General features: G+C 38.0%; 1 protein-coding gene across 2 annotated transcripts; it reads left to right on the top strand.

Moving 5' to 3' along the window:
* Positions 1 to 304: 304 nt before the first annotated feature.
* LOC104955650 (lysosome membrane protein 2-like) lies at positions 305 to 19501 on the top strand. 2 transcript variants are annotated; one of them, XM_010783038.1, is made up of 13 exons: positions 305 to 815; positions 7020 to 7180; positions 7724 to 7871; positions 8059 to 8247; positions 8398 to 8489; positions 8978 to 9097; positions 12738 to 12916; positions 15088 to 15206; positions 15727 to 15800; positions 15905 to 15956; positions 16495 to 16647; positions 16803 to 16844; positions 17163 to 19501. In XM_010783038.1, the coding sequence occupies exons 1-13, from the start codon at positions 693 to 695 to the stop codon at positions 17271 to 17273; spliced, it is 1563 nt and encodes a 520-aa protein (XP_010781340.1). In that variant the 5' UTR covers positions 305 to 692; the 3' UTR covers positions 17274 to 19501. The 2 variants fall into 2 exon arrangements, with proteins under 2 accessions (XP_010781340.1, XP_010781347.1); XM_010783045.1 differs by lacking the exon at positions 16803 to 16844.
* Positions 19502 to 20220: the final 719 nt, after the last annotated feature.

Genomic DNA, 20220 nt, shown 5'->3' with positions numbered 1-20220 from the left:
CATTTTTTTTTTTAGCTGGGTTAATAAACGACCCACACGCTGTGTATCGTCAAATATAGACGTTATTGGTCTAAACAAGAACTTCATTTTCTATTATATCAAAACACTGCACAATAAGTGACTTTCGGTAAACCTTCCAAGTGATAGATTTAGCTCTGCACGATTCAACAATTTGTCCTTGAAGCGGCACCATGGCTGCAGCAGGCAGTGGCGCGTTTACGGCGCATTGACTGACGCGCACACTCATCTCAACAAGTCTCTTTTCTGGGGGAGCACACACTCTCGACCAATCAGCGTGGCCCTAGCTGGGAGGGAGTGCAGAGTATGAAGAGACTTCACAGCGCGCTACATAAACCCCGCGGCACTTTTTTCTATTGAATGCGCCTTTGGGTCTCCACTTCAGGCTGATTCAGGGCACCTCGTGGGGTTGAAAGTGAACCGCTTCATTATTAACCGAGTGTAAACAGACTTTTTTCGCTCCTCTAACTTGGAAACTCGTACAGCAAACATCTCAAACCGTTACACTCAGTTGCATAGAAGAGGCAACCCCGTGTCTTGAGGAAAGCAGAGTTGTATGCGCTTAAAGCAACTTTCTATGACTGTTGCAGGGAAACATAGGACAGCTTTATAACGGACATTAAGTTCTCCATTCATCCTCAAGAGACTCTCTGTGTTTGGGAGCACCTGCGAACATGACCAGACGCTCCTGCACGCTTTATGCGGTCGGGGTGATATGCGGCACCCTGCTGGTGGTCGGGATTGGTTTATTAGTGAGCCAAGTTTTCCGCACCTTCATGCACAATCGCCTCAAAAAGGTAAACACACACTTTCATCCTCTTAACGCACGTGATTGTTTCATGATTGCATTTGATGTGTTTGTCTTTAGAGTCTGTTGAACATGATAGAAAGCACTGTGGACAGTTGGGATTGTACTAGTTTTCAAATTACTATACAAACTGCTTTTTGCTACACCAGGAGATTAAAATGCATTTGCAATTTACTCCTTATCATTATAACATTCCATTAGGATGTTAAGATGCCAGAAACTGGCCCAACAATTGAACTGCATTGTTATTAATCCGCTTTAAACTTTGAATAACACTTTTGCAGGACGAAACACTTTGCTGCTGTTTGATTCGTTATCTTGTATTAGCCTATGAGATGTTAAGTATTTAGGGGATCTATTCGCAGAAATCAAATATTATATTATTAACTATGTTTTTATTAGTGAATTAATCACCTACAAATTTGAATTGTTGTGTTTTCGCCATGTTGCACTGCTATGTTTCTTTGCTGCTGTTTTTTGTTTTATTATCATGTTTTAGCCTATAAGATATGGTTCATTTGAGTTGTGTCTGTTAGTATGACTTACATGCGTTGTATTGTAGAGTGATGGGTTACATCCCAGAAGGAGTGGCTTTGATAAACAACTTGAACTCCTTGAGGTGGAGGAGGCTGGGTTTACAAGAGTTCAGTGGCTTGCTCTGGGCAATCAGAACTTTCTCTTCTCCAAAGTGAGATTAGCCTTGTAAAAGTCAAAGGGCATTTACTATTAGCATGCATGTTGCAAGACTTTTCCAATGAAGTATTTTCCCAGCACATGTCCCAATGCTTTACATTCCGCCTTCAATGCTCGTTATTATGACAGGAGATGGTTCAAAGGCAAAATTCCACAGCTAAGAATAAGCAAGGACTGGGTCGGCTTGTTTTTGGTATTGGTTGGATTTTCAATGCGTCACAAAGAAAAGCTGAGTCTGTAAACCATGCACATTACATTAAGATTTCATCCGGTCACACATTGCTCACTACAGTGGCTTGATTTACAATACCTCCTTGCAAGAGATTCCTAAGATCCATGTTTGAATATGATTAATAGAGATGAGAAGCACAGCATTACTGAACTGAAGCACTTGTCATTGTTGATATCTTAGGATATCAGTTAAAATTGAAAATAGAGCCGCTGCAACTACTATCTTTCAATGCATTAACTCATAAGTTTACTTTATTTGCATGATGTCAATCAATTAACCTCATAAGTCCTTGTTTGTTGAAAAGTGATTAGTCATTTATTTTAGAGATTGCCTCCACACTCTCAATTTCTCCTACTATCAATGAATTTGCATACTTATTTTTTCTATGAATCATGTGATCCATGAAATGTCAGAAATTAGGCAGAAATGCTCATCACAATTTCCGTTACATTTGTATTATACAGCCAACGCTTGGAAAAAAATGAAAAGGCCAGTGTGTAGTATTTAGAAGGATCAGCAACAATTGAAAATAGTTTCAGAACTATGGTTTATTAGTGAATTAATCACCCAAAAATTAGGATTGTGTTTACGCCATGTTGCACTGCCATGTTTCTACACTGTAGTTCCCCAACCTGCTGCGGAAAAAACTGTGGGAACATCAGCTCCTGCCTGAATTCCATGCTTCTGAAGTAGTCTTAAATAAGGATGTTCTCTTAGCAGGGTAAGGATCCTTTAAGATAGCATGGTGTTACCACAGTTTTGCACCCTGCATATTGTTATTGCAGTCTTGTAAAAGGAAGGGTGAGCTGAGGAACATTCAGTTTGTTGCAATCTGCAACTACAAGGCTAGATGCCACCAAATCTGACCAATACTTTGATTATTAAATGTTTTGTTCTCTTCAGTTGATCGGTTAGCCAATTAATCAACTCATTATTTCAGCGTTCGTAAATAACACTACACATAAAAATTGTGAAGATGTTATTTTCCAATTTTATTTTGTTTTCAGAAGTTGTAATCTCTTGAGCTCCAGTGCGAGGAACATCTGTGGTTGATGATGAAAGGTATTCAGTTATTTTGTACAGTAGATCGTTTACAGATGCTTAGGAAAGCGGAAAAGATGGGTACAAAGTGGTACAAAGACATTGAAGTGAAGTTTTCCTGTTATCAAACATACTGTATGTGATGTTGCAGTTGCCTCCAGGGTTGTGCATCACATTAGTTTGGCCTGTAGGAGGAAGGGCGTGGGATGCGACTTTATCGTGACGTTTAAAGCTGATGGGAAATATTTAGATGATATTGAACCTAAAATGAACATCAATATTATCATACATATTACACTTACCTCTCATTCAGCTTAATTCTGCAGTTCAAATAGTTATTTGATGTTTCCTCTATAATCCCAAAGGTGGAGAAGTCAGTCGACAAACACTCTTGTTATCAAGAATTTAATACAAACATCTTTTGTAGTTCAGTTTGGGTGCATCAGTGAAAGCATTTGCCCAGCACCAATAATAATACTTCAGACCTCCTGCTTTTTTTATTGTTGTACATTACCATAAATGTGCTCCATACATTAAGTCATTGTAAGTTAAGGCTCAGATATTTCCTGGATTTTCAATATTTCAGACTGTAAGTGATGTTCAAAGCATTCCCAGAAGGTTCACTTACTCTGATAACAGTGCACACATGAAAGTAATGTTCAGTATTATCTTGTGACACACCTTCATCCCTATTTTAATATCAAACATGCCTCTCCATAAACACGTATCAGATGGCTTATCCGAGAGGCTTTGACTTTAGAGGTCATGGGATGTATTTACAATGCTTTCTAGTGCCAGGATTTGCTCCTATTACTGACATTGTTACATTTAAATACAATTACAATTGAATGTACTAATATATAGATGTTTCTAATTCATTTTGCTGCAGAAAGTGAAAATATCTCAACATATCAGGAAGATCATCATTGGTTCACGTGGTGCATGGATGATGTTTAGTTTATTTTGATCACAGATGAGTTCACAATTGAAAGTTGGATGCTTTGATGTCATACAATAATTGTCGTTAACATGTGAACTCATTTCCTTCAACAACAACATAAATAGCTTACTATTTGTTGGAGTTATTAATAAAGTCATCAACCGCTGTAAAGTCCTGTTGAACATCCCTGTTAGTATTTACTTTGAGACTTTTAGAATTACTGCGATAAAATATACTGTTTGCTTAAAGTCATTGGCCTTAGGGCATCTGGTGCGGCACTTCCAAGAGTTTAGGCTAAGTGATGATTTATGAAGATACTTTTATTGACCTGTCAGAAAAGCCCAAGTGTTCCGGGTCGAATCCGGACAAAAATGTACTGAGATCCAGAGATTTAAGGGATTTCTGTGGAAAGCTGCGTTAGATTTAAGCAGTTTTGATCTTGGTGCCAATGATAAATATAATTTTGAGTTTGCATGTAGTGTACTATTTGCCAAGTTATAATACATTATTAGCCCAGATAGACAGAACAAAGTGGTAGTAAACAAATCATACAGTCAGATCAGATGTTCCATTTCTCCAAACTTATTTCTAAAACTTTTTTTTCCCGTTTAAGGCAACGAGCATTTTTAAGTAATCTGCAGACTAAACAGTTCTGGACCTTGAACGATGAGTTCTGCTTCTCGTGTTAACAAATTTTCTTATGTCTTATTCATCCTTTTATAGTTTAATACATGCAGACAGAGACAGAGCAACAGGATGCATTACATAAGCATTCATTATGCTAAGTACTTTCCATCCCCTTGAGAGCGTTAACTACACTAACAGGTGGACATGTTAAATAATCGTACTCAGTAAAATATATGTGTGGGCGTGTGACACATGCGTAGCGCGACTAGTAGCTTGTCAGCAGTATGATAGATTTCAGCCGTATCAAGTTCCCCCTTACCCCAGTTGCACCAGTGTGATAGATCCCATTCCTCAGATACCCTCCCAGCAGTAGACTAACTGTGTGTGCTAAGCCTCTTTCACACTGCAAGGTTTATTGAGAAAGGGTTGGCAGCCCCTCAGCTTCCATGTGAGTCAAGCGGGATCAACATTATTCTCATGGGATGATGGTGAAAAATGAGTTGCGTCTGATCAGGTATTTGGTAATTTTACAAAAACTAGACTGAGCATATAGGCCAGCGAACCCGAAAGTCAGCTTTAGTCCGTTGTTATTATAGGATAAGAGGTGTTAGCCCAGACAATAGAGCTACACACACTTTTTTACTTTTACTCAAGTAAAATCTTCAATCCATTTTACACTACTTTCACTAAAGTCAAAGTTTGAAATACCTTTTTTGCCAATGAATTAGCTTAAAATCATATTCGGACGCCATTATTAATTTCTCACCTGTAGAGCCAATTTCCATATATGTGGCTCGCCAGGCTATGTCTTTTTTGGTCTTTATAATGGAGGAATTTTGTGCCCTAAACCTCGGGATATTTCTCGACAACTAGTCTATGATAATCTCTTCTACACTGGAATTTTGCCCTATAATAGACTGGATTACCAAGGTCATTAGGTTTCTCTCTTGGCAACATGGATGTCTTTGCCAAACATTACAACATTCGATTTAAATGGCTGCCAAGACATTTCACAAAAACCGTTTCAACCAGCTGATGGCACAAAAGGAAAAGTCAGCTGATCACATCTAACTTTCCATGAGTGTGTCTTTTACCAGTATAGCAGCTACTTTTCATCAACTGGTTCAACCAATAAAGGAAGTTATTCAATCAAAATTAACCTCTTTAACATCTCTGATTGTCTCAGTGCCAACCAGCGACCTGCCACTACAGCAACTTGGTATTTCCAGTTGGTGGCTATTGGAAGTTAAGGTCAATGTAAAACAGTTTCCATATCAACAGGCTTGACTGACCTGGTAGAGCTTTGCTAAGTGTACCGAGACAAACCCATTTAGACCATGCAAAGCGCGTACACCACCACAGTCTCTCGCTGCGCCCAGTATTATTCCCGTCTATGTATTTGCCTGCCCCTACTTCAAAGAACCAGCAGAATGTGTATTTGTGTATTCACCTGCTACATGTGTTTTCAGATAGGGAGTGGTGTAAGGGCAGCTGGGGTAAGTACTGAGATAAGAGGGTTTCTCTGTTCCTGTTTTTCATGCGGTATCACGAAGCATGCAGGGAGATATACTATATTGATTGTTTGAAGCATGAAAGCATGACATAGAAAGAAAATGCGCTCCCTTCCTCGATCTAAGTTGACAGCTTTATTGTCCTTGACAACTCGGCTAAACTTTTTGTCTCAGAACAAGTAGAGGGGACCCCAAAGGAGGAGGGGGCTAGTGCTCCCCTGAAACAATGGGACTTTTTTGGTGTGCTTTCTTCATCATTAAAATACTGGCTTCAACTTTGATACAATTAAGCTAAAGTGAGAGTTCCTCTTGATGTGTTGTCCAAAGATACACTCTTGTGTTTTCCAATTCCTCAAAAGATTCCCGCTGTGATTCAGGTTTTTTTTTCAGAGGCAATGACATCTGCTGTGAGAAATCTTTCTTCCGATACTGTGTATTTTGAAACAGGATAGTGAAGGTTTTTCATGTCCTGCGCTGCACTTCATAAGGCTCAGACCTGAGGAATGCAGCTCAGATCATTAAGGTTGCAGTGCTTCGCAACAAGCGGGCATCCAGCTCTCTCCATCACATGACATGTCAGTCGCTCTCCCCGAGAGGCCGTTGTCATTGGCAACCGCTGACAATGGGGCTGTGCAAGGGTCTCCCCCTAATACCATTCATATGTACCGCCGATGCTGTTGTCTGACGCTCAGGCAGCAGCTGCCCTCCGCGGCCCTCCAAGGATGTTTTTGTCCTCTGGGTTGTTTTTTTTACTATGAATAGAAACTTTAAATTCAAACCTTGGTTGCAATGGTTTTTACATTTTTTGTAACAAATGCATCGTATTTTGAAAGCCACTTAAATAAAAAAACACTCCTCCTTACAGAAACAACATACATCTACCAGACCAGTAGCATGTTTTTATTTAGTATATCATGTGTTTTATGCATTGCATTGATTTTTTATGTGCCAACTTGTTCAAAGAGTGGGTGCTAACTCAAGACCAACCTTTAAAGTCTTTAAGATTTTTGTTGGTACGAAATGTTGTGCTTAAAGCTTTGTGTTTCTCTGTCAATGGATAGGAGGGTCTTTTGTGTATGAACAAATGGTCTATAACCACATTTTGATTGATTGATATTACATTTACTGAGATTTTTCCTTTATGTACAGGAGATTGTTTTGGTAGAGGGAAGCCGTGTGTTTGAGTCATGGAAATCCCCTCCCCCACCTGTCTACATGGAGTACTTTTTCTTCAATGTGACCAATGTGAACGAGTTCCTCGAAAGGGGGGCCAAGCCAGTGGTCAAGCAGATTGGACCCTACACATACAGGTAAGATGCAAGACCACATCAATGCACACAGAAATGCTGCCAGAAAGAAACCGATGTGTCAATAAATCTTCCTTAATCTGACATATTGTCAAATATTTGATGTCCTTGAAAGTGTGTAGGAGGTGTTCTCTGTTTGCAGACTTGTACATAGGTCCACCACCAGATATTAACTTACTCTGAAAAACATTAAATTGGTGGTTTGTTACATTTGTTTTAAGCGTGATACCAAACGTATACATTCTATATAAACCAGACTGTGATGCAGTTTATATTTATTGAGTTTTGGGGTTCATGTAGCTATTTTAAATTTAGACTGCCCCAGGCAAACTACAGTCCAAAAAATAAGGTTTTGCAAAGTAGAAAATTAGACCTCTTCTTAAATTTCTGTTGAAATGTATCTGCTGCTTCTCTGCTTCCTCTATTAGGTTTTATTTAATGTGCTTCTGCAAACAGATTTTGAATAAAGGAAGTGTGACAGGAATAACTCTCGAAATATAATGATAATAAAATATATATTTATCTGTTTTATTGTGTTTGCGCCAGGGAGTACAGGACTAAGGACAACGTCAGCATGGTGCAAAATGGTGAGAAGGTGTCCGCATACAACACCAAGAGCTTTGTGTTCTTGAGGGAGAAGTCTGTGGGCGACCCAGCTGTGGATAACATCACCACTGTCAACATCCCTGCTTGGGTGAGCCATAAACTAAAGGTCTTACACAAATAGAGAAAAGTGGAAATTAAAGTAGAGGAAAGTTTAAAACCAAGTGAGTGCTTGTGGGTTTATTCTGCACTTTGTTTCGTGTTCCCTCAATGCTGACCGCCTCATCCTGCTTTCCAACTCTTCTCAACTCTACCCCACTCTCACTTCCCTTCTCTAGGCCGTGATGAACGAGTTGAAAGGGAGTTTCTGGAAAGCATCGATGGTGTCCGTCTGGATGAACTCTATGGGGAGTGGTCTGTTCACCACTCGCACTGTAGATGAATTGCTGTGGGGTTATGATGATCCCTTGCTGGCCCGCATCGCTTCCCTCAAACCTGTGGATAAGGTCTTTGGCCTCATGTACAAGGCACGTACAGCTCTTCAAATATCTATTCACTCATTCATTTTGGATTTTGTAATTTAGTGTGTAGTTTACAGAGCAAGTATTTTCCCTGGTAACACATTTGAGTATTTTCTTTTAATCAATGTAATAACTTAAATCTTTTGGTCTATTTAGAAAAATGGAAGTCACAGTGGGGAATTTGTATACCACACTGGGGAGCAGAACTACATGAATTATGGCCACGTTGAAACATGGAAAGGCCAAAGGTAGCCCTGTTGCAGTCTCACACAAACACACACCCCCTCTCTGTCTTCATACACTGTAATGAAACTTCAGTGGGTAACCTTTGGATTCAAACAGTTTCTCAAATGTACTGCATATTTACCAATAATAAGGATGTCTGTTTGCCTGTTGCCTGTTGCTGCCCACAGTTCAGAGCACAGGACAAAACATCCTGTAACCCTGAATATATTAATGGCTTTTTGTTGACCTTTTTTAACCCATTGCATTGCCTGAATACGTACTGTAGTCTTTAGTTAAGCGTCTTAATCCTGGGAAACCACTCTTATCAAAACACTTAATGGAATTTGGCACTGTTAAGATTAAACTGATAATACTGTTGACATGAAACATACCCAGCACGTAGCATTAATTATTACATTCAATTATTGGTAAACGAGAGGGATCTAGATGAAATTGTACTTAAAAAATATATATTAAAGACAAATGTTTCTGACAATATTTTGATTTGCAGACAGCTGGACTTCTGGACGTCTAACCAAAGCAACAGCATCAATGGATCCGATGGAAGTGCTTTCCACCCCTGGCTGGATAAAAATGAACGCATTTACATCTTCACTCCAGACCTCTGCAGGTACAGTTTAGCAGCACAGAGTCTTTTCTTTGTTCTTCTGCTTTCATGTGGCATCATTTTGAGATATATAAATCACTTTTGCTTTAATATTTTCTCTTGACGAGTGAGTGTAAATAAATATTACATAAATAGTTATGTTAACCTGTTTTGTGCTGTGCTAGCACATGCCTCTATGTTTGGAAATGTCTGTCTGTACTACTTATTGCTTTGGTCAGAACTAAAATAGCTAACAAAAGGAATAATTTTCAGTAATACAGATTCACATGGTGTCCATTGCATGATTTCTTATGTCATTGTTGATCCTGATACTTTTCCTCTAGTGCCACCAGCATTTAAAACTTTGTTCGTTTTATCCAGTACTTTGTTTATGACAACATTTCTCAACCATCTAATAAACCTCTATAAAGAAGCATAGTGGCAGATTAAGTACAGCATCACAGATCCACACTAGCATGGCTATAGACTGTTAGTCTTATCAGTAATTGCCCTAATCCTCTTCAAGACACTGGTACTAACCTACAGTGCTGTGAATGGGTCCAGGACATGGTTAAACGCAACACTCCAGCACGTACACTGCGCTTCGCATCGGTCAATCGGCTCGCTACTCCCTAAATGCAAGTGGTGACCAGGGTACCTCTCTACAAAAACACACTTGTTTGCTATCCTAGCTCCAACAAAGCCATTTGTATCCCTATTGATATCAGGACTGCAGAAAGTTTAGACATCTTTTGTGCAGACTGAAGACCCAGACTGTTTTGCCTGCACCATGGCCATTTAAAAAAAAAAAAAATAGTATTGTATTTAAAAGGATTAGCCCATTGGAAGCTAATGCACCAATAGCTTTGGCCTACTTGAAGCACTGCATGTTGTTGTTCTGTTCTGAGTTTGAATCTTCACGGTTTATTGCACTTGTTGTAAGTTGCTTTGGATAAAAACAGAAGCTAAATGAAGCGTGATGCCTTTATGGGCGTAGCATTCAACGGACTCAAGGACAAAAATAGGCTTTTATTAGTTCTAATGTATCAGTCAAGTCATCTGACTGCAACAGGAATTTGCTTTGTCCCATTTGACCTACTGTTAGCTAGTGTCCCACATCTGATTGTTGTTTCTTCGAATGGAGGGGTGATGTCTATTTCTGCTACATGACCTGGCCTGAACATGTTGCACACAGCTCACATCACAGCAGGATACAGGCTTTTGTATCTTGTATGGACATAAAGTTCACAGGCCTTGGATCCCATAATTATAATAACATCCTGATCACTTACAAACAGCACAACAGGTGACGTCTGTTTTCTCAACAATGCTTTACTGTGAATCCTTTTGTTTCCAAGAAGCCCTTCATGGAAAGGGTTCATGAACAGGAATGTTAGTCGGGAGTGTAATGGGAATGAAAGATGATTGAGTGACGAAGGAGTGAGAATGAAAAACGAGAGAAAAATCATTGTTTCAGTTCTTGACCAGCTGGAACGATAATTAATTGTGCATTTTGTTGTGTTATATTGGAAATGTCTGCCAGACATGTTCACTACTTATGCTCGTAACGGCTTTCAGATTTCCGGAGAACTTTAGCCTAGATGTTCTTGAAAGTTTAAAGAATGTTAAAAAATGTCCTCTTACAAAGTCAAATACTAATGAGTGGATTATTTGTATTTATTTAACAACTGCTACGCCTTAAGGCTGGCTTTTTGATGACTGCCTTGCCCTTGCTAATAACTAAAGGTTCTAATTTAGAAAACGGTGACGTAAACAAAATGTTTCTGTAGACGTCCCCCTCCTCTTTTAGTTGAGTATGGAAAGAATCTGTTCTAGCGGCATGGTTGTGCCTTTGACTCTGATTGGATGCGTTTCAAAAACCCCTGTCCTAAATGTTTACTCTTTCACCTACTTATTCATTGCCTGGTGGCTTCATCATGGCTGTCTGTGCTATTGTGACTCAAGACTTTACTCCCTGTATCCTGTGCCTTTTAACCTTGATTATAAGAGGAAATGTTCAATTAAGGCACATGTGTTAACCTTTCACACAGAGAGCTTGGCTTCAGTGTTTTCATCCTGAAGCTCTACTAAGAGAAGCTCGCCACTTATGTTTGGTAAAAAACACCTGCCACAGATCTGAAGAATAAAAAATGAGCTTGAATTCCCGTCTGTCTTGACCTCTGGTCCTGTAACTGACGGCTTAGCCACATAAACGTCAACATTTTGACGAAGTGTACACAGGTGTCATTGTTCAAATACCACCTTGCATTTTGCTAAACGTACATTTTTCCTCCAGTTATGATCTTTAATTTAAAAGACATGATTTTATTTTTAAAATATTCTGTCATTAAAAGGTATCCACAAAGAAAAAAAACAAATTAAAAACAAAGTTTCTACATTTAGCTTTTAAAAACTTAAAAATAGAATGGAACTCAGACACCAGCCAAGGTCAGAACTCCCACCCAGTGTTGTGGTGATACAGCGCCTCCACTGGTAGATAGGTAATATTTTAGGTTTAAAGCAGTACTGCAGCTGGGAGATGGCAAAAGCTTCCAAATCTAAATAAATAAATAAAATCGGACTAAACTGAGAAGAAGTTATATGAGAAATCAATGAGGTAAAATCTGCTAAAATCCGAACAACCCCACATTAACGCTATAAAGCTCTGTTTTGTCTTGAAGTGGTAATTGTGAAGAGCATGTCTCTCGGCAGACTGCTTTTCTTTACTTTCCATTTCATGTTAGTGACAAACTCGGTGATACGAGGTACGATTATTATTCGTATCAGATCCAACAAATAAGAAACAAACTGTGCTGAAAAAATAAGCTTGGAGGTAACTAATATAACATAACTTTTAACTTTTTATAAAGTCACCACATGAAGATTGAATTATTGTATATATAACTAATTATACAAGTTATTTTAAAATAAGTTTATTCCCCCATCTTTCCTCCATTCTCTTTACCATTGCTACGCCTGTATTACAATCTCACGTAATCAGAACAAATGTTGGCCCCCGCATATTTAGGGGATTTCAATACAAAATAACCATATTTTAGCTTATCTGACATTATTCTTGCTGTAAAGGTTTCACATGCCCAGCAGTACAAGGCTCAGGCTTTCCAAGTCCTGTTCTAGAAATGCATACAGCTTTTTACTTAGCTTCTCTCCCAAAGGTCAAGGGAAAGGGCTGTACAGTGTTGTTGCACTCTTGGTGTTCTGAGTAGTGAAGAGCCGCATCCTCTCGATCAGTTGGCAGACGCTATATGGACTCCTTTGTTCTCACTGAGAGTGGTCAGGATTCCCTAGGAAAAAACAGGAAAAATAATGACATTCAACCGAAGAGCGTCATTTTCTATTTTACTTCAGACGTACACAGGCACATTTTAGTGTGTTTTTTTGCCTACCTGGAAACAATTTAATAATTACGGAATAGATATTTGGAAGTAGTTTTTTGGTAATTTAATAGAGTTGTATCACTCTTGCTCCTCCATCAGCCCCTGTGTAACCATTGTAAAATTGGCTTTGTATTCCTATCTTATGCATATCGAGCATTGGAAAGAAAATTACAATTAATTCAGTATTTCTACAGTCCTAAGTGAGAATAATAAGAAAGCTGATTTCATTTCATCATGTCCGGCCATGTTGTCGCTTTACTCTGCAGGTCGATCTACATGGAGTTTGAGAAAGATGTGGAGGTGAAAGGAATCCCGGCGTACCGCTTCACTCCACCACGCTCTGTTTTGGCCAGCAAAGAGGAGAACCCCGCCAACGAGGGTTTCTGCGTCACCCCACAGGAGTGCCTGGGAACTGGACTCCTTAAAGTCAGTCCCTGTCGGAAAGGTAAATGTCAGCTTATGCAGCATATTTTCTCACCCACGCTTTGCACTTTCCCATGCCTCTCCTTTCACATTTCTATGTTCTGCGCCCACAATCCTATTCTCTCCTGTGTTTTTAGTAGCTGTACATCCTACACAAAGACCCTGAGCTTGACCTGGGCCTTCCTAGTGAAAACAAACCTTAACTTTGAAAGCTAAGATCTTTATTTCTGTTGCCCTGTTCGTTCTGATCTCTCCCCAGCCCAGTTTTTTTTTTTAAACTTATCTCAGATACTTCCTTTATTTTCCTTTTTCACTCACCAGTACTAATAAGCTTTTAAAGAGCCATGCCATGTGACACAGCTCTCCAGCCCTCTCAACACCTCTGACTATGACTGGCCAAGTTGTTGAGGGCGGGTAAGCCCTGTCACCTGATTCTGGCCTTGAATATGAACAGGCTCTGCCCTAGTGCCCGTGTGCCCTGACAAAAACTCTATTTTGTTTCTGAAATATCATTCATTTGATCTACACCAAATGCCAGTGAACATCATGTCTTCTTTTTTGTGTCAAAGTTACATTATTTTGCAAGAAAGCAGATTGGATGCAATACATGCATACTTGTTATTGCAAAACTATATTAATATTGTTATCAAAGACAAACAGACATGATGTTGCTTGCTCAATTAATAGTTTTTGTAAGATGATATTCATAGTGTACGACATCAACCGTCAACATAAATATTAGGCACACAGCGCAATAAAACCAAGAATTTGTAGGTCATGGTACACATTTTCCGTGATTCAAAGATTGAAAGGTTTTATTGTCATATGCAACGATAGCTTCAGAGTAGTTTGGGTAATGCTAATCTCCTTGGCTCGTCCTGCAATGCAACACACAACAGGAAATAAGAAAAATACAATGAAAACATAAAAAAATAGACATAAAAATGGTCCAAAGCTTGTAAAGCCAGCAACAGAAATGTCATTCTACTCAGATAAGGGGGATTTATAAGAAAGTGCAGAGGTCAGATTTAGGGTCACCTCTTAAGGAATGAACACAGTGATTAAGTGTGGCACACGTAAGTATATCAACACAAATCTGTGTGTGTGTGTGTTGCGCTTGAATGACCTTGTGGGTAGTCACAGGAACAGCCTCTCAGGTGACCGCGAGTGTCCAATGTTTTTGTGGAGTGTGTGTTGCCAAACGGAGGGGGAGGAAAACTGTCACCTCTGCCCCACTTCATCACTCCCTGTGACTGCCCCACGCAGACAGCATGACTCCGTTCAACACATAAGCAAGAACGTCTCACTTGACTACGCATTTCCTTATCTGTGAAAGAGGTCATATTGTAGGAACGAGGTTTATCCTGTTTATATGAGGAAGGAAATTAGCTAGAGTAACAAGATTATTTATCTGGATATAATATACAGCCCTTAATTTGTTCTACAACCGGGGAGGTGATCCATTTGCGGACCTATTGTTTATTTTCTTTAGAAGATTGCCCCTAAGTAGATTGCTGCATGTCCTGAAAGGAAAAGTCAGATTAATATCTCCTGACTTTCCCTTGAGGACTCTTTCCAAATGTTGTGCTGTTCCAGATGTTCTGATAAGATTTTAAATCAAACAACAGGATATCTAACATTAGATGAGAATGTTTTTACTATGCCGCTGCTTTGATAAATTGGCTTTTATATGGCAATGTCGTAAACAGATGCATTATTTTTTAACAACAAAAGCACTTTATAGAAACTAAGTGCTTGAGGGCATTTTCTGGTCTGACCTTAGATATCCTTACTGCAAACATTAGCATTTATTTTAGATAAGACTGTTATTCTCCTTAAAGTAAAACCTTAAGAAACACTGTTAGGTTATCCTATTGTTGCCTATGACATGATGATATCTGTGTTGACAAAGAAAATACTTTAATTAATGATTGTGAATGGGCAACATAACGAGTTGAACCTTATGGAGACATTTTGCATATAAAATATAAATAAACATTTATTAAACTTGTATTGAAGATGAGAAAACGTTGTCACAAAAAATATAGCCCACCATTTGTCATAAAGATGAACTGTTGTTGTTTTGTTGATTTCATCATTTTTCAGTAGAGAAATAGGCTTTACATCATCAGTTGTTGCTCTGCTTAATATTGTCTACTTTTTTTTCCTCAACCCTCCCATCTCCTCTCAAAGGCGCCCCAGTAGTCGCATCCTTTCCTCATTTTTACCTGGGAGAGGAGAAATACGTGGCTGCCATTGAAGGAATGTCTCCTAAAAGAGAGCATCACCAAACGTTCCTAGATCTCAACCCGGTAAGCCACCAGGCCGCAGTTCAGTTGCTTCAAATGCACTTTTTAATTGCAGGTATAATTATAACAGTAATGCTGTGGCTCATGTTCTTTCACAGTACACATCTCAATCCACTATGAAAATATGTATTAGCAAATCATTTTATCACTACTAAACCCCCTAGTGGCATATATATAGAAGTACAGAAGAAGATGTTAAACATCAACATTGTCTTCCTAAGACAGTGTCATAGATTTCATTTTGTTGTCTGTTCTGGTGATATAATGCTTCACTTTACAATATTACTTATGGCAAAATGTACATGAGCAAAGGTTATTGATAGAAATTATTATTACAGAAAATAGCAATAGGAATTGTATAATAATGTGGATGAAAGAGAACACGCCAACAAATGTTTAACAAAGCCATAGGTATTTGCTTCAAACTGTGGAATTCTCTACAGAATGGTTTAGTGGGTCATATATTAAAATAAAGTTTAAATAAATGTATAAAGAAAGAATCATATGACAACTTGGCTTACAGACCACTGGAGTGATTGTCCGTGCAAACAAGAGGGCGCAGATTAACATCCTGCTTAGCAGAATCTCTGGATTCCCGTGAGTATCTTCATTTAAACATGGCTATTCTATGTTGAACCAGTGTCTGATTGCCTGCACTGTACATGATTGCTTTTACACTCTTTTTATTGTGTTCACAACAGAAAAACTAGAAACATGAATGACACAATCTTTCCCGTCATGTTCATCAATGAGGTAAGAAACTGTAAAGACATGCTCACACTAGATTTGAACACATGAGTTAATCAGATCATCATCTTGAAGTTCTTGCAGCATTATACATTCTTTTTTTGGAGGACAAAAACATAAAACACAATTTAAATACACAATAACATTTAAACAACCATGGCAAATATAGAGAAAAACTTAAAAATAATAAATGCTTTATTTTCAACATAAAAAAGAAAGCATATATTATTATTATTTTTTGTTTTTTGTTTGTTTGTTTCCATGCCTTTTTTCAACTGATTTGGGATATGAGGCCTATATGACGCGTGTCATATGTGTTGGATATTATATTTGTGCTGTGTGAAAACATATGTTTGTGTTTTGAATTGAGAACATGTATCGACAAAATTAGCAAATAATAAAAGGCAAGAAAAAAAGAAAACTTGGAAAATCACTTTGTAAATCAATCAATTAAAGAATAAACACATTGCATTTTCAAGATGCTAAACCAGTCACTAATCAGATCTTAGTTTCCTCTACATAAGGCTTTGTCTTTAATTCACAGACTGTGGTGATTGATGATGCGTCTGCGGCCCGAGTACACAAGCTGCTGCTGATCGTCACTCTGGTGTCCAACTTCCCGCTCCTCATCGTGGGACTGGGGGCCATCATGCTCGCAATCCTCATCATCCTCCTGTACAGAGCCCACAAACAGAAGGTATGACAACACCTCTGACCTGATTTCCTTCTAACAAGCTTAACACTTACTTGCTGTGTGCCAAAAAGTAATTTGTGTTAATTGTTGTGTAATTCAGTCAGTTGCTTAACCACCCACTAATTGCACTGTGCATGTGTTCATGTGTCCCCGTGCAGAATGAAGTAAAGCATACTGTGTTTACCAAGCCGCTCTATGCTGTAAGTCTTTTTGGTTATTTTGCTGCTTTGTTGAGTCTTAATTGTCGATATGCATTTTGTATTCAATTTTCTTTTCATATAGTAAGATCACTTACTATATAAAAATGTGTTGTGATGCTGTACAGTACATCTAGTGTCTGGTTTTAACACAATAACATCACTTAGTAAAAATACATCTCTATTTAAGTATTTAAAAATGTGTATGGTAATGTAAGATGAAACGTTTAAGTACAACAATTGTTTTTGATACAGGTATAGGTCTACAAAGTAGGATTAGATCACTTTTTAACACATTTTATCCTCAATCTCCCTCTTCAGACATCCAATGAAGAGGACACTTCTTACTCTGCAGTGAGTGATAAGGAAAAGGAGGATCCTCAAAATGGAACATATATTGGTTTGACGGCTAAAAGCGAACCACAAGAGTAAGAAGAGAGGGAAAGGTGGTTTCGTACATGGACAACCCTCAGAATCACAAATAGGGATTTGCGTTTTCAGGAGAGAGAGAAAACTGTCCATATCTCCTCTATGATTGGAAATATTTAAAGGGTTTAGAGGAGGGGAACATGCTTTAGTCTCAACCATATTGTACTATATGTACATAATTGTAATGTCCAGGTCACGGTATTTCCAGAAAAAGCTTGACATTCATACAAAAAAACTGTGAGTCAGGAGCCAAATATTGCAGTTTAAATCAGTTTGCTGTAAGCTGCAGTTCTTATAATTAGAGTTAGAGAGAGCTTTTTGTGGTGGTCCTAAACAAAGAAAACCCACCCCTTTATACCTCAGAGGTGTGATGAATTTAATTTGAATGACTGAACTTATTCTGTTTGCCTGGAGCAGTGGTTCTCAACCTGGGTGTCGCAGGATCCTTTCTGGGTTTTGAGATGGTTGTTGAGCAAAACATTTAAATAACGCAAAGACCAACCTGATAATTGTGACTTGAAAAGGTTGAGAAACACTGGCCTATATCAGATTTAGGTGACTGACAACTGTGTAATACGGCACACATGAGGATTTGAGACCAGGGTAATTGAAGTCTGTAAACTGTGATTTCTTTCTTTTTGTATAGATATTATACGCCACTCTCAGGGGGCCACTCTCAGATACTATCAAAAAATAATATCTTAAGGAAGGGTAAAGAAGCAATAAATCATCTAAATTTGAATAAATTCAGTGTAACTATTGTTAATTTGCATTTGATCCTAACTAGATGTTACAAAACATGTTCATGGCTCATTATTGTCAGTTATGCACTGTGGGGGATCTGTGAACATCATTAGCACCACACCTGAGAAACCCTCAGAGTATGTTCTTTTATATATACAGTGTAAGGTGTGTTGAACTGTTCACATTCCTCTCAGTGTATAATGGGGAATATCAGACAAAACACTGTATATTCTGGATGTTTTAAGCTTTTGTGAAATATGAAGTTCTCTTTTTGTAAATGTTAATGTAGAAATGTCTCAATGAAGTAAGAGCTTCACAGTTATCTTCTAGTGCCATAATGAGCAACACTTTTATCAGCCATTTAAATCCCTGAATATGACAAGTTTTTATTGTAAAAACAATGATTCATAATGTACTGAATGTGTGTGTTAACGTATCTATGCCCTGTTTGACTGCTTACATTAACTCACGCCATATCAAAATATGATTCAGCTTATTATTAGTTCAATAGGGTTTTTGTTATGCTTTTGCTGAAGGCCTTAATAGCATTGTTGGTGCTCAATATAACACCCAACAAGATTTTCTTTATAATGTTTGTGAAATACTTCATGTCAGGGCAGGGTCTAGCTATTTCTACTAAACCCTCATGAAGGTTCAATATATGAAGGAACAATGCAGTTCTGCCTTTCAAGATTTGTTACTGAATTTATTTGGCCCTTTTATAGTTTTTACATATATTGTCAAAAGAACGCCATGTCACACCATCAAATCTCATGAAACTGAGAAATGTTGCATTTATTATCTTTTTTTGCCGCCAGGGTCAAACTGCACTTAATCACTCAAGGCTGCTCAACACATTGTATGTGCCATTAAATGCAGTATAGAAATACTGCATAATTAATACATTTAAACTCTGTTGAGCCCAACCTTTAGTACTGCTTTTATTTGTAGTTATATAATTGTAGGCATACATTAGTTATTATTCATACTGTCTCCTCTTACATGCACTATAATAAAAAAGCAATACATATATCAGAGATTAGCAAAGAAGATGTAACAAGTTTAATTCAAGCTTTGATTTCACTTTTTGTGGTCGTGTATACTTTAATCAGTTATGTACAATAGAAAACAATAAGGAAAATAAAATACTTTCTTTTGTCGAATGTACTATCAAACATGTATGAGAGGGGGGGAATAAATGGATGAAACTATATTTTTGCAAAAAGTACAGTATTACACAGTATTAGTGTTGTGGTGAATAAGATACATCATTTTTGTTGCATTGGTAAACCAAACCAAAACCTAGAAAGCACCATATGGACTGTTAACTGGGCTACTTTTTGCCATGCTTTTATAACAGATTTTATTTTTCTGTAATTATAGTTACTGCTATAACCACTAAGAATTATAATTGTCAGGTTGTTTTGAAATGCTGACTGTTAATACTATTTTTACTGTGTACACAAAATAAAAGTAGTTTCAGTAAAGGTGTCTTCTCTTTATTAAAGCCCTTTTGACTGTTTGATTGTCATCTCAGAGACGTTTGTAGCTAGAAATGTATTTACTCTTAATGTTTAAATACAAAAACAGATGTTTCCAGTGTTGTCATAGGCCCACATTGTTTTCTTTACTAGTTTGAAGTGTTGGGTGTGTGTTCTGTTCTAGGATAAGGCTCTATTGTCTCGGTATGGAGTAAAGGTAATATCCTCCTGGTCTTTGTGAGCTGACATAGTATAAATCACATAACAGGATACATCAGAAAAGGGAAAACACAGAAACCCCACCCTTATTTTACTTTTGACAAATATATCAATCAAGAATATACCCCTATATGATCCACCATTGTAGCTTCTTTTACAGTATAATAACTTTGATAATGTTTTTTCATAAAAGATGTTTTCACAATTTGTATCTGAGTCACAAGACTAGCAAATCCAGGAGAAAATAAAATGTTTGTGATTGAGGGTACTGTAAATGGAAGGGTCGATAAATTGGCCAAGAGGGCTTTGGAGGTTTAATGTGACAATAAAGCTATGGGATGCAGAGAGACATTTTTAGGAATAATCTGTGGGAATTGTGGATGCCTGAATTGACATTAATATGATTACTGAGCATGTGACAGAGCACAGGCCATGGTTAATACAATGTTTTATATATGATACGGTGCTAGGGTAGCTGATCTGGAAAAGGAGATTTATAATAGGAG

Source organism: Notothenia coriiceps, unplaced genomic scaffold (genome assembly GCF_000735185.1).
Source record: "Notothenia coriiceps isolate Sejong01 unplaced genomic scaffold, NC01 NC01_scaffold00000645, whole genome shotgun sequence".
In the NCBI taxonomy this organism is placed as follows: domain Eukaryota; kingdom Metazoa; phylum Chordata; class Actinopteri; order Perciformes; family Nototheniidae; genus Notothenia; species Notothenia coriiceps.
This window is presented reverse-complemented; position numbering and strand designations above follow the sequence as displayed.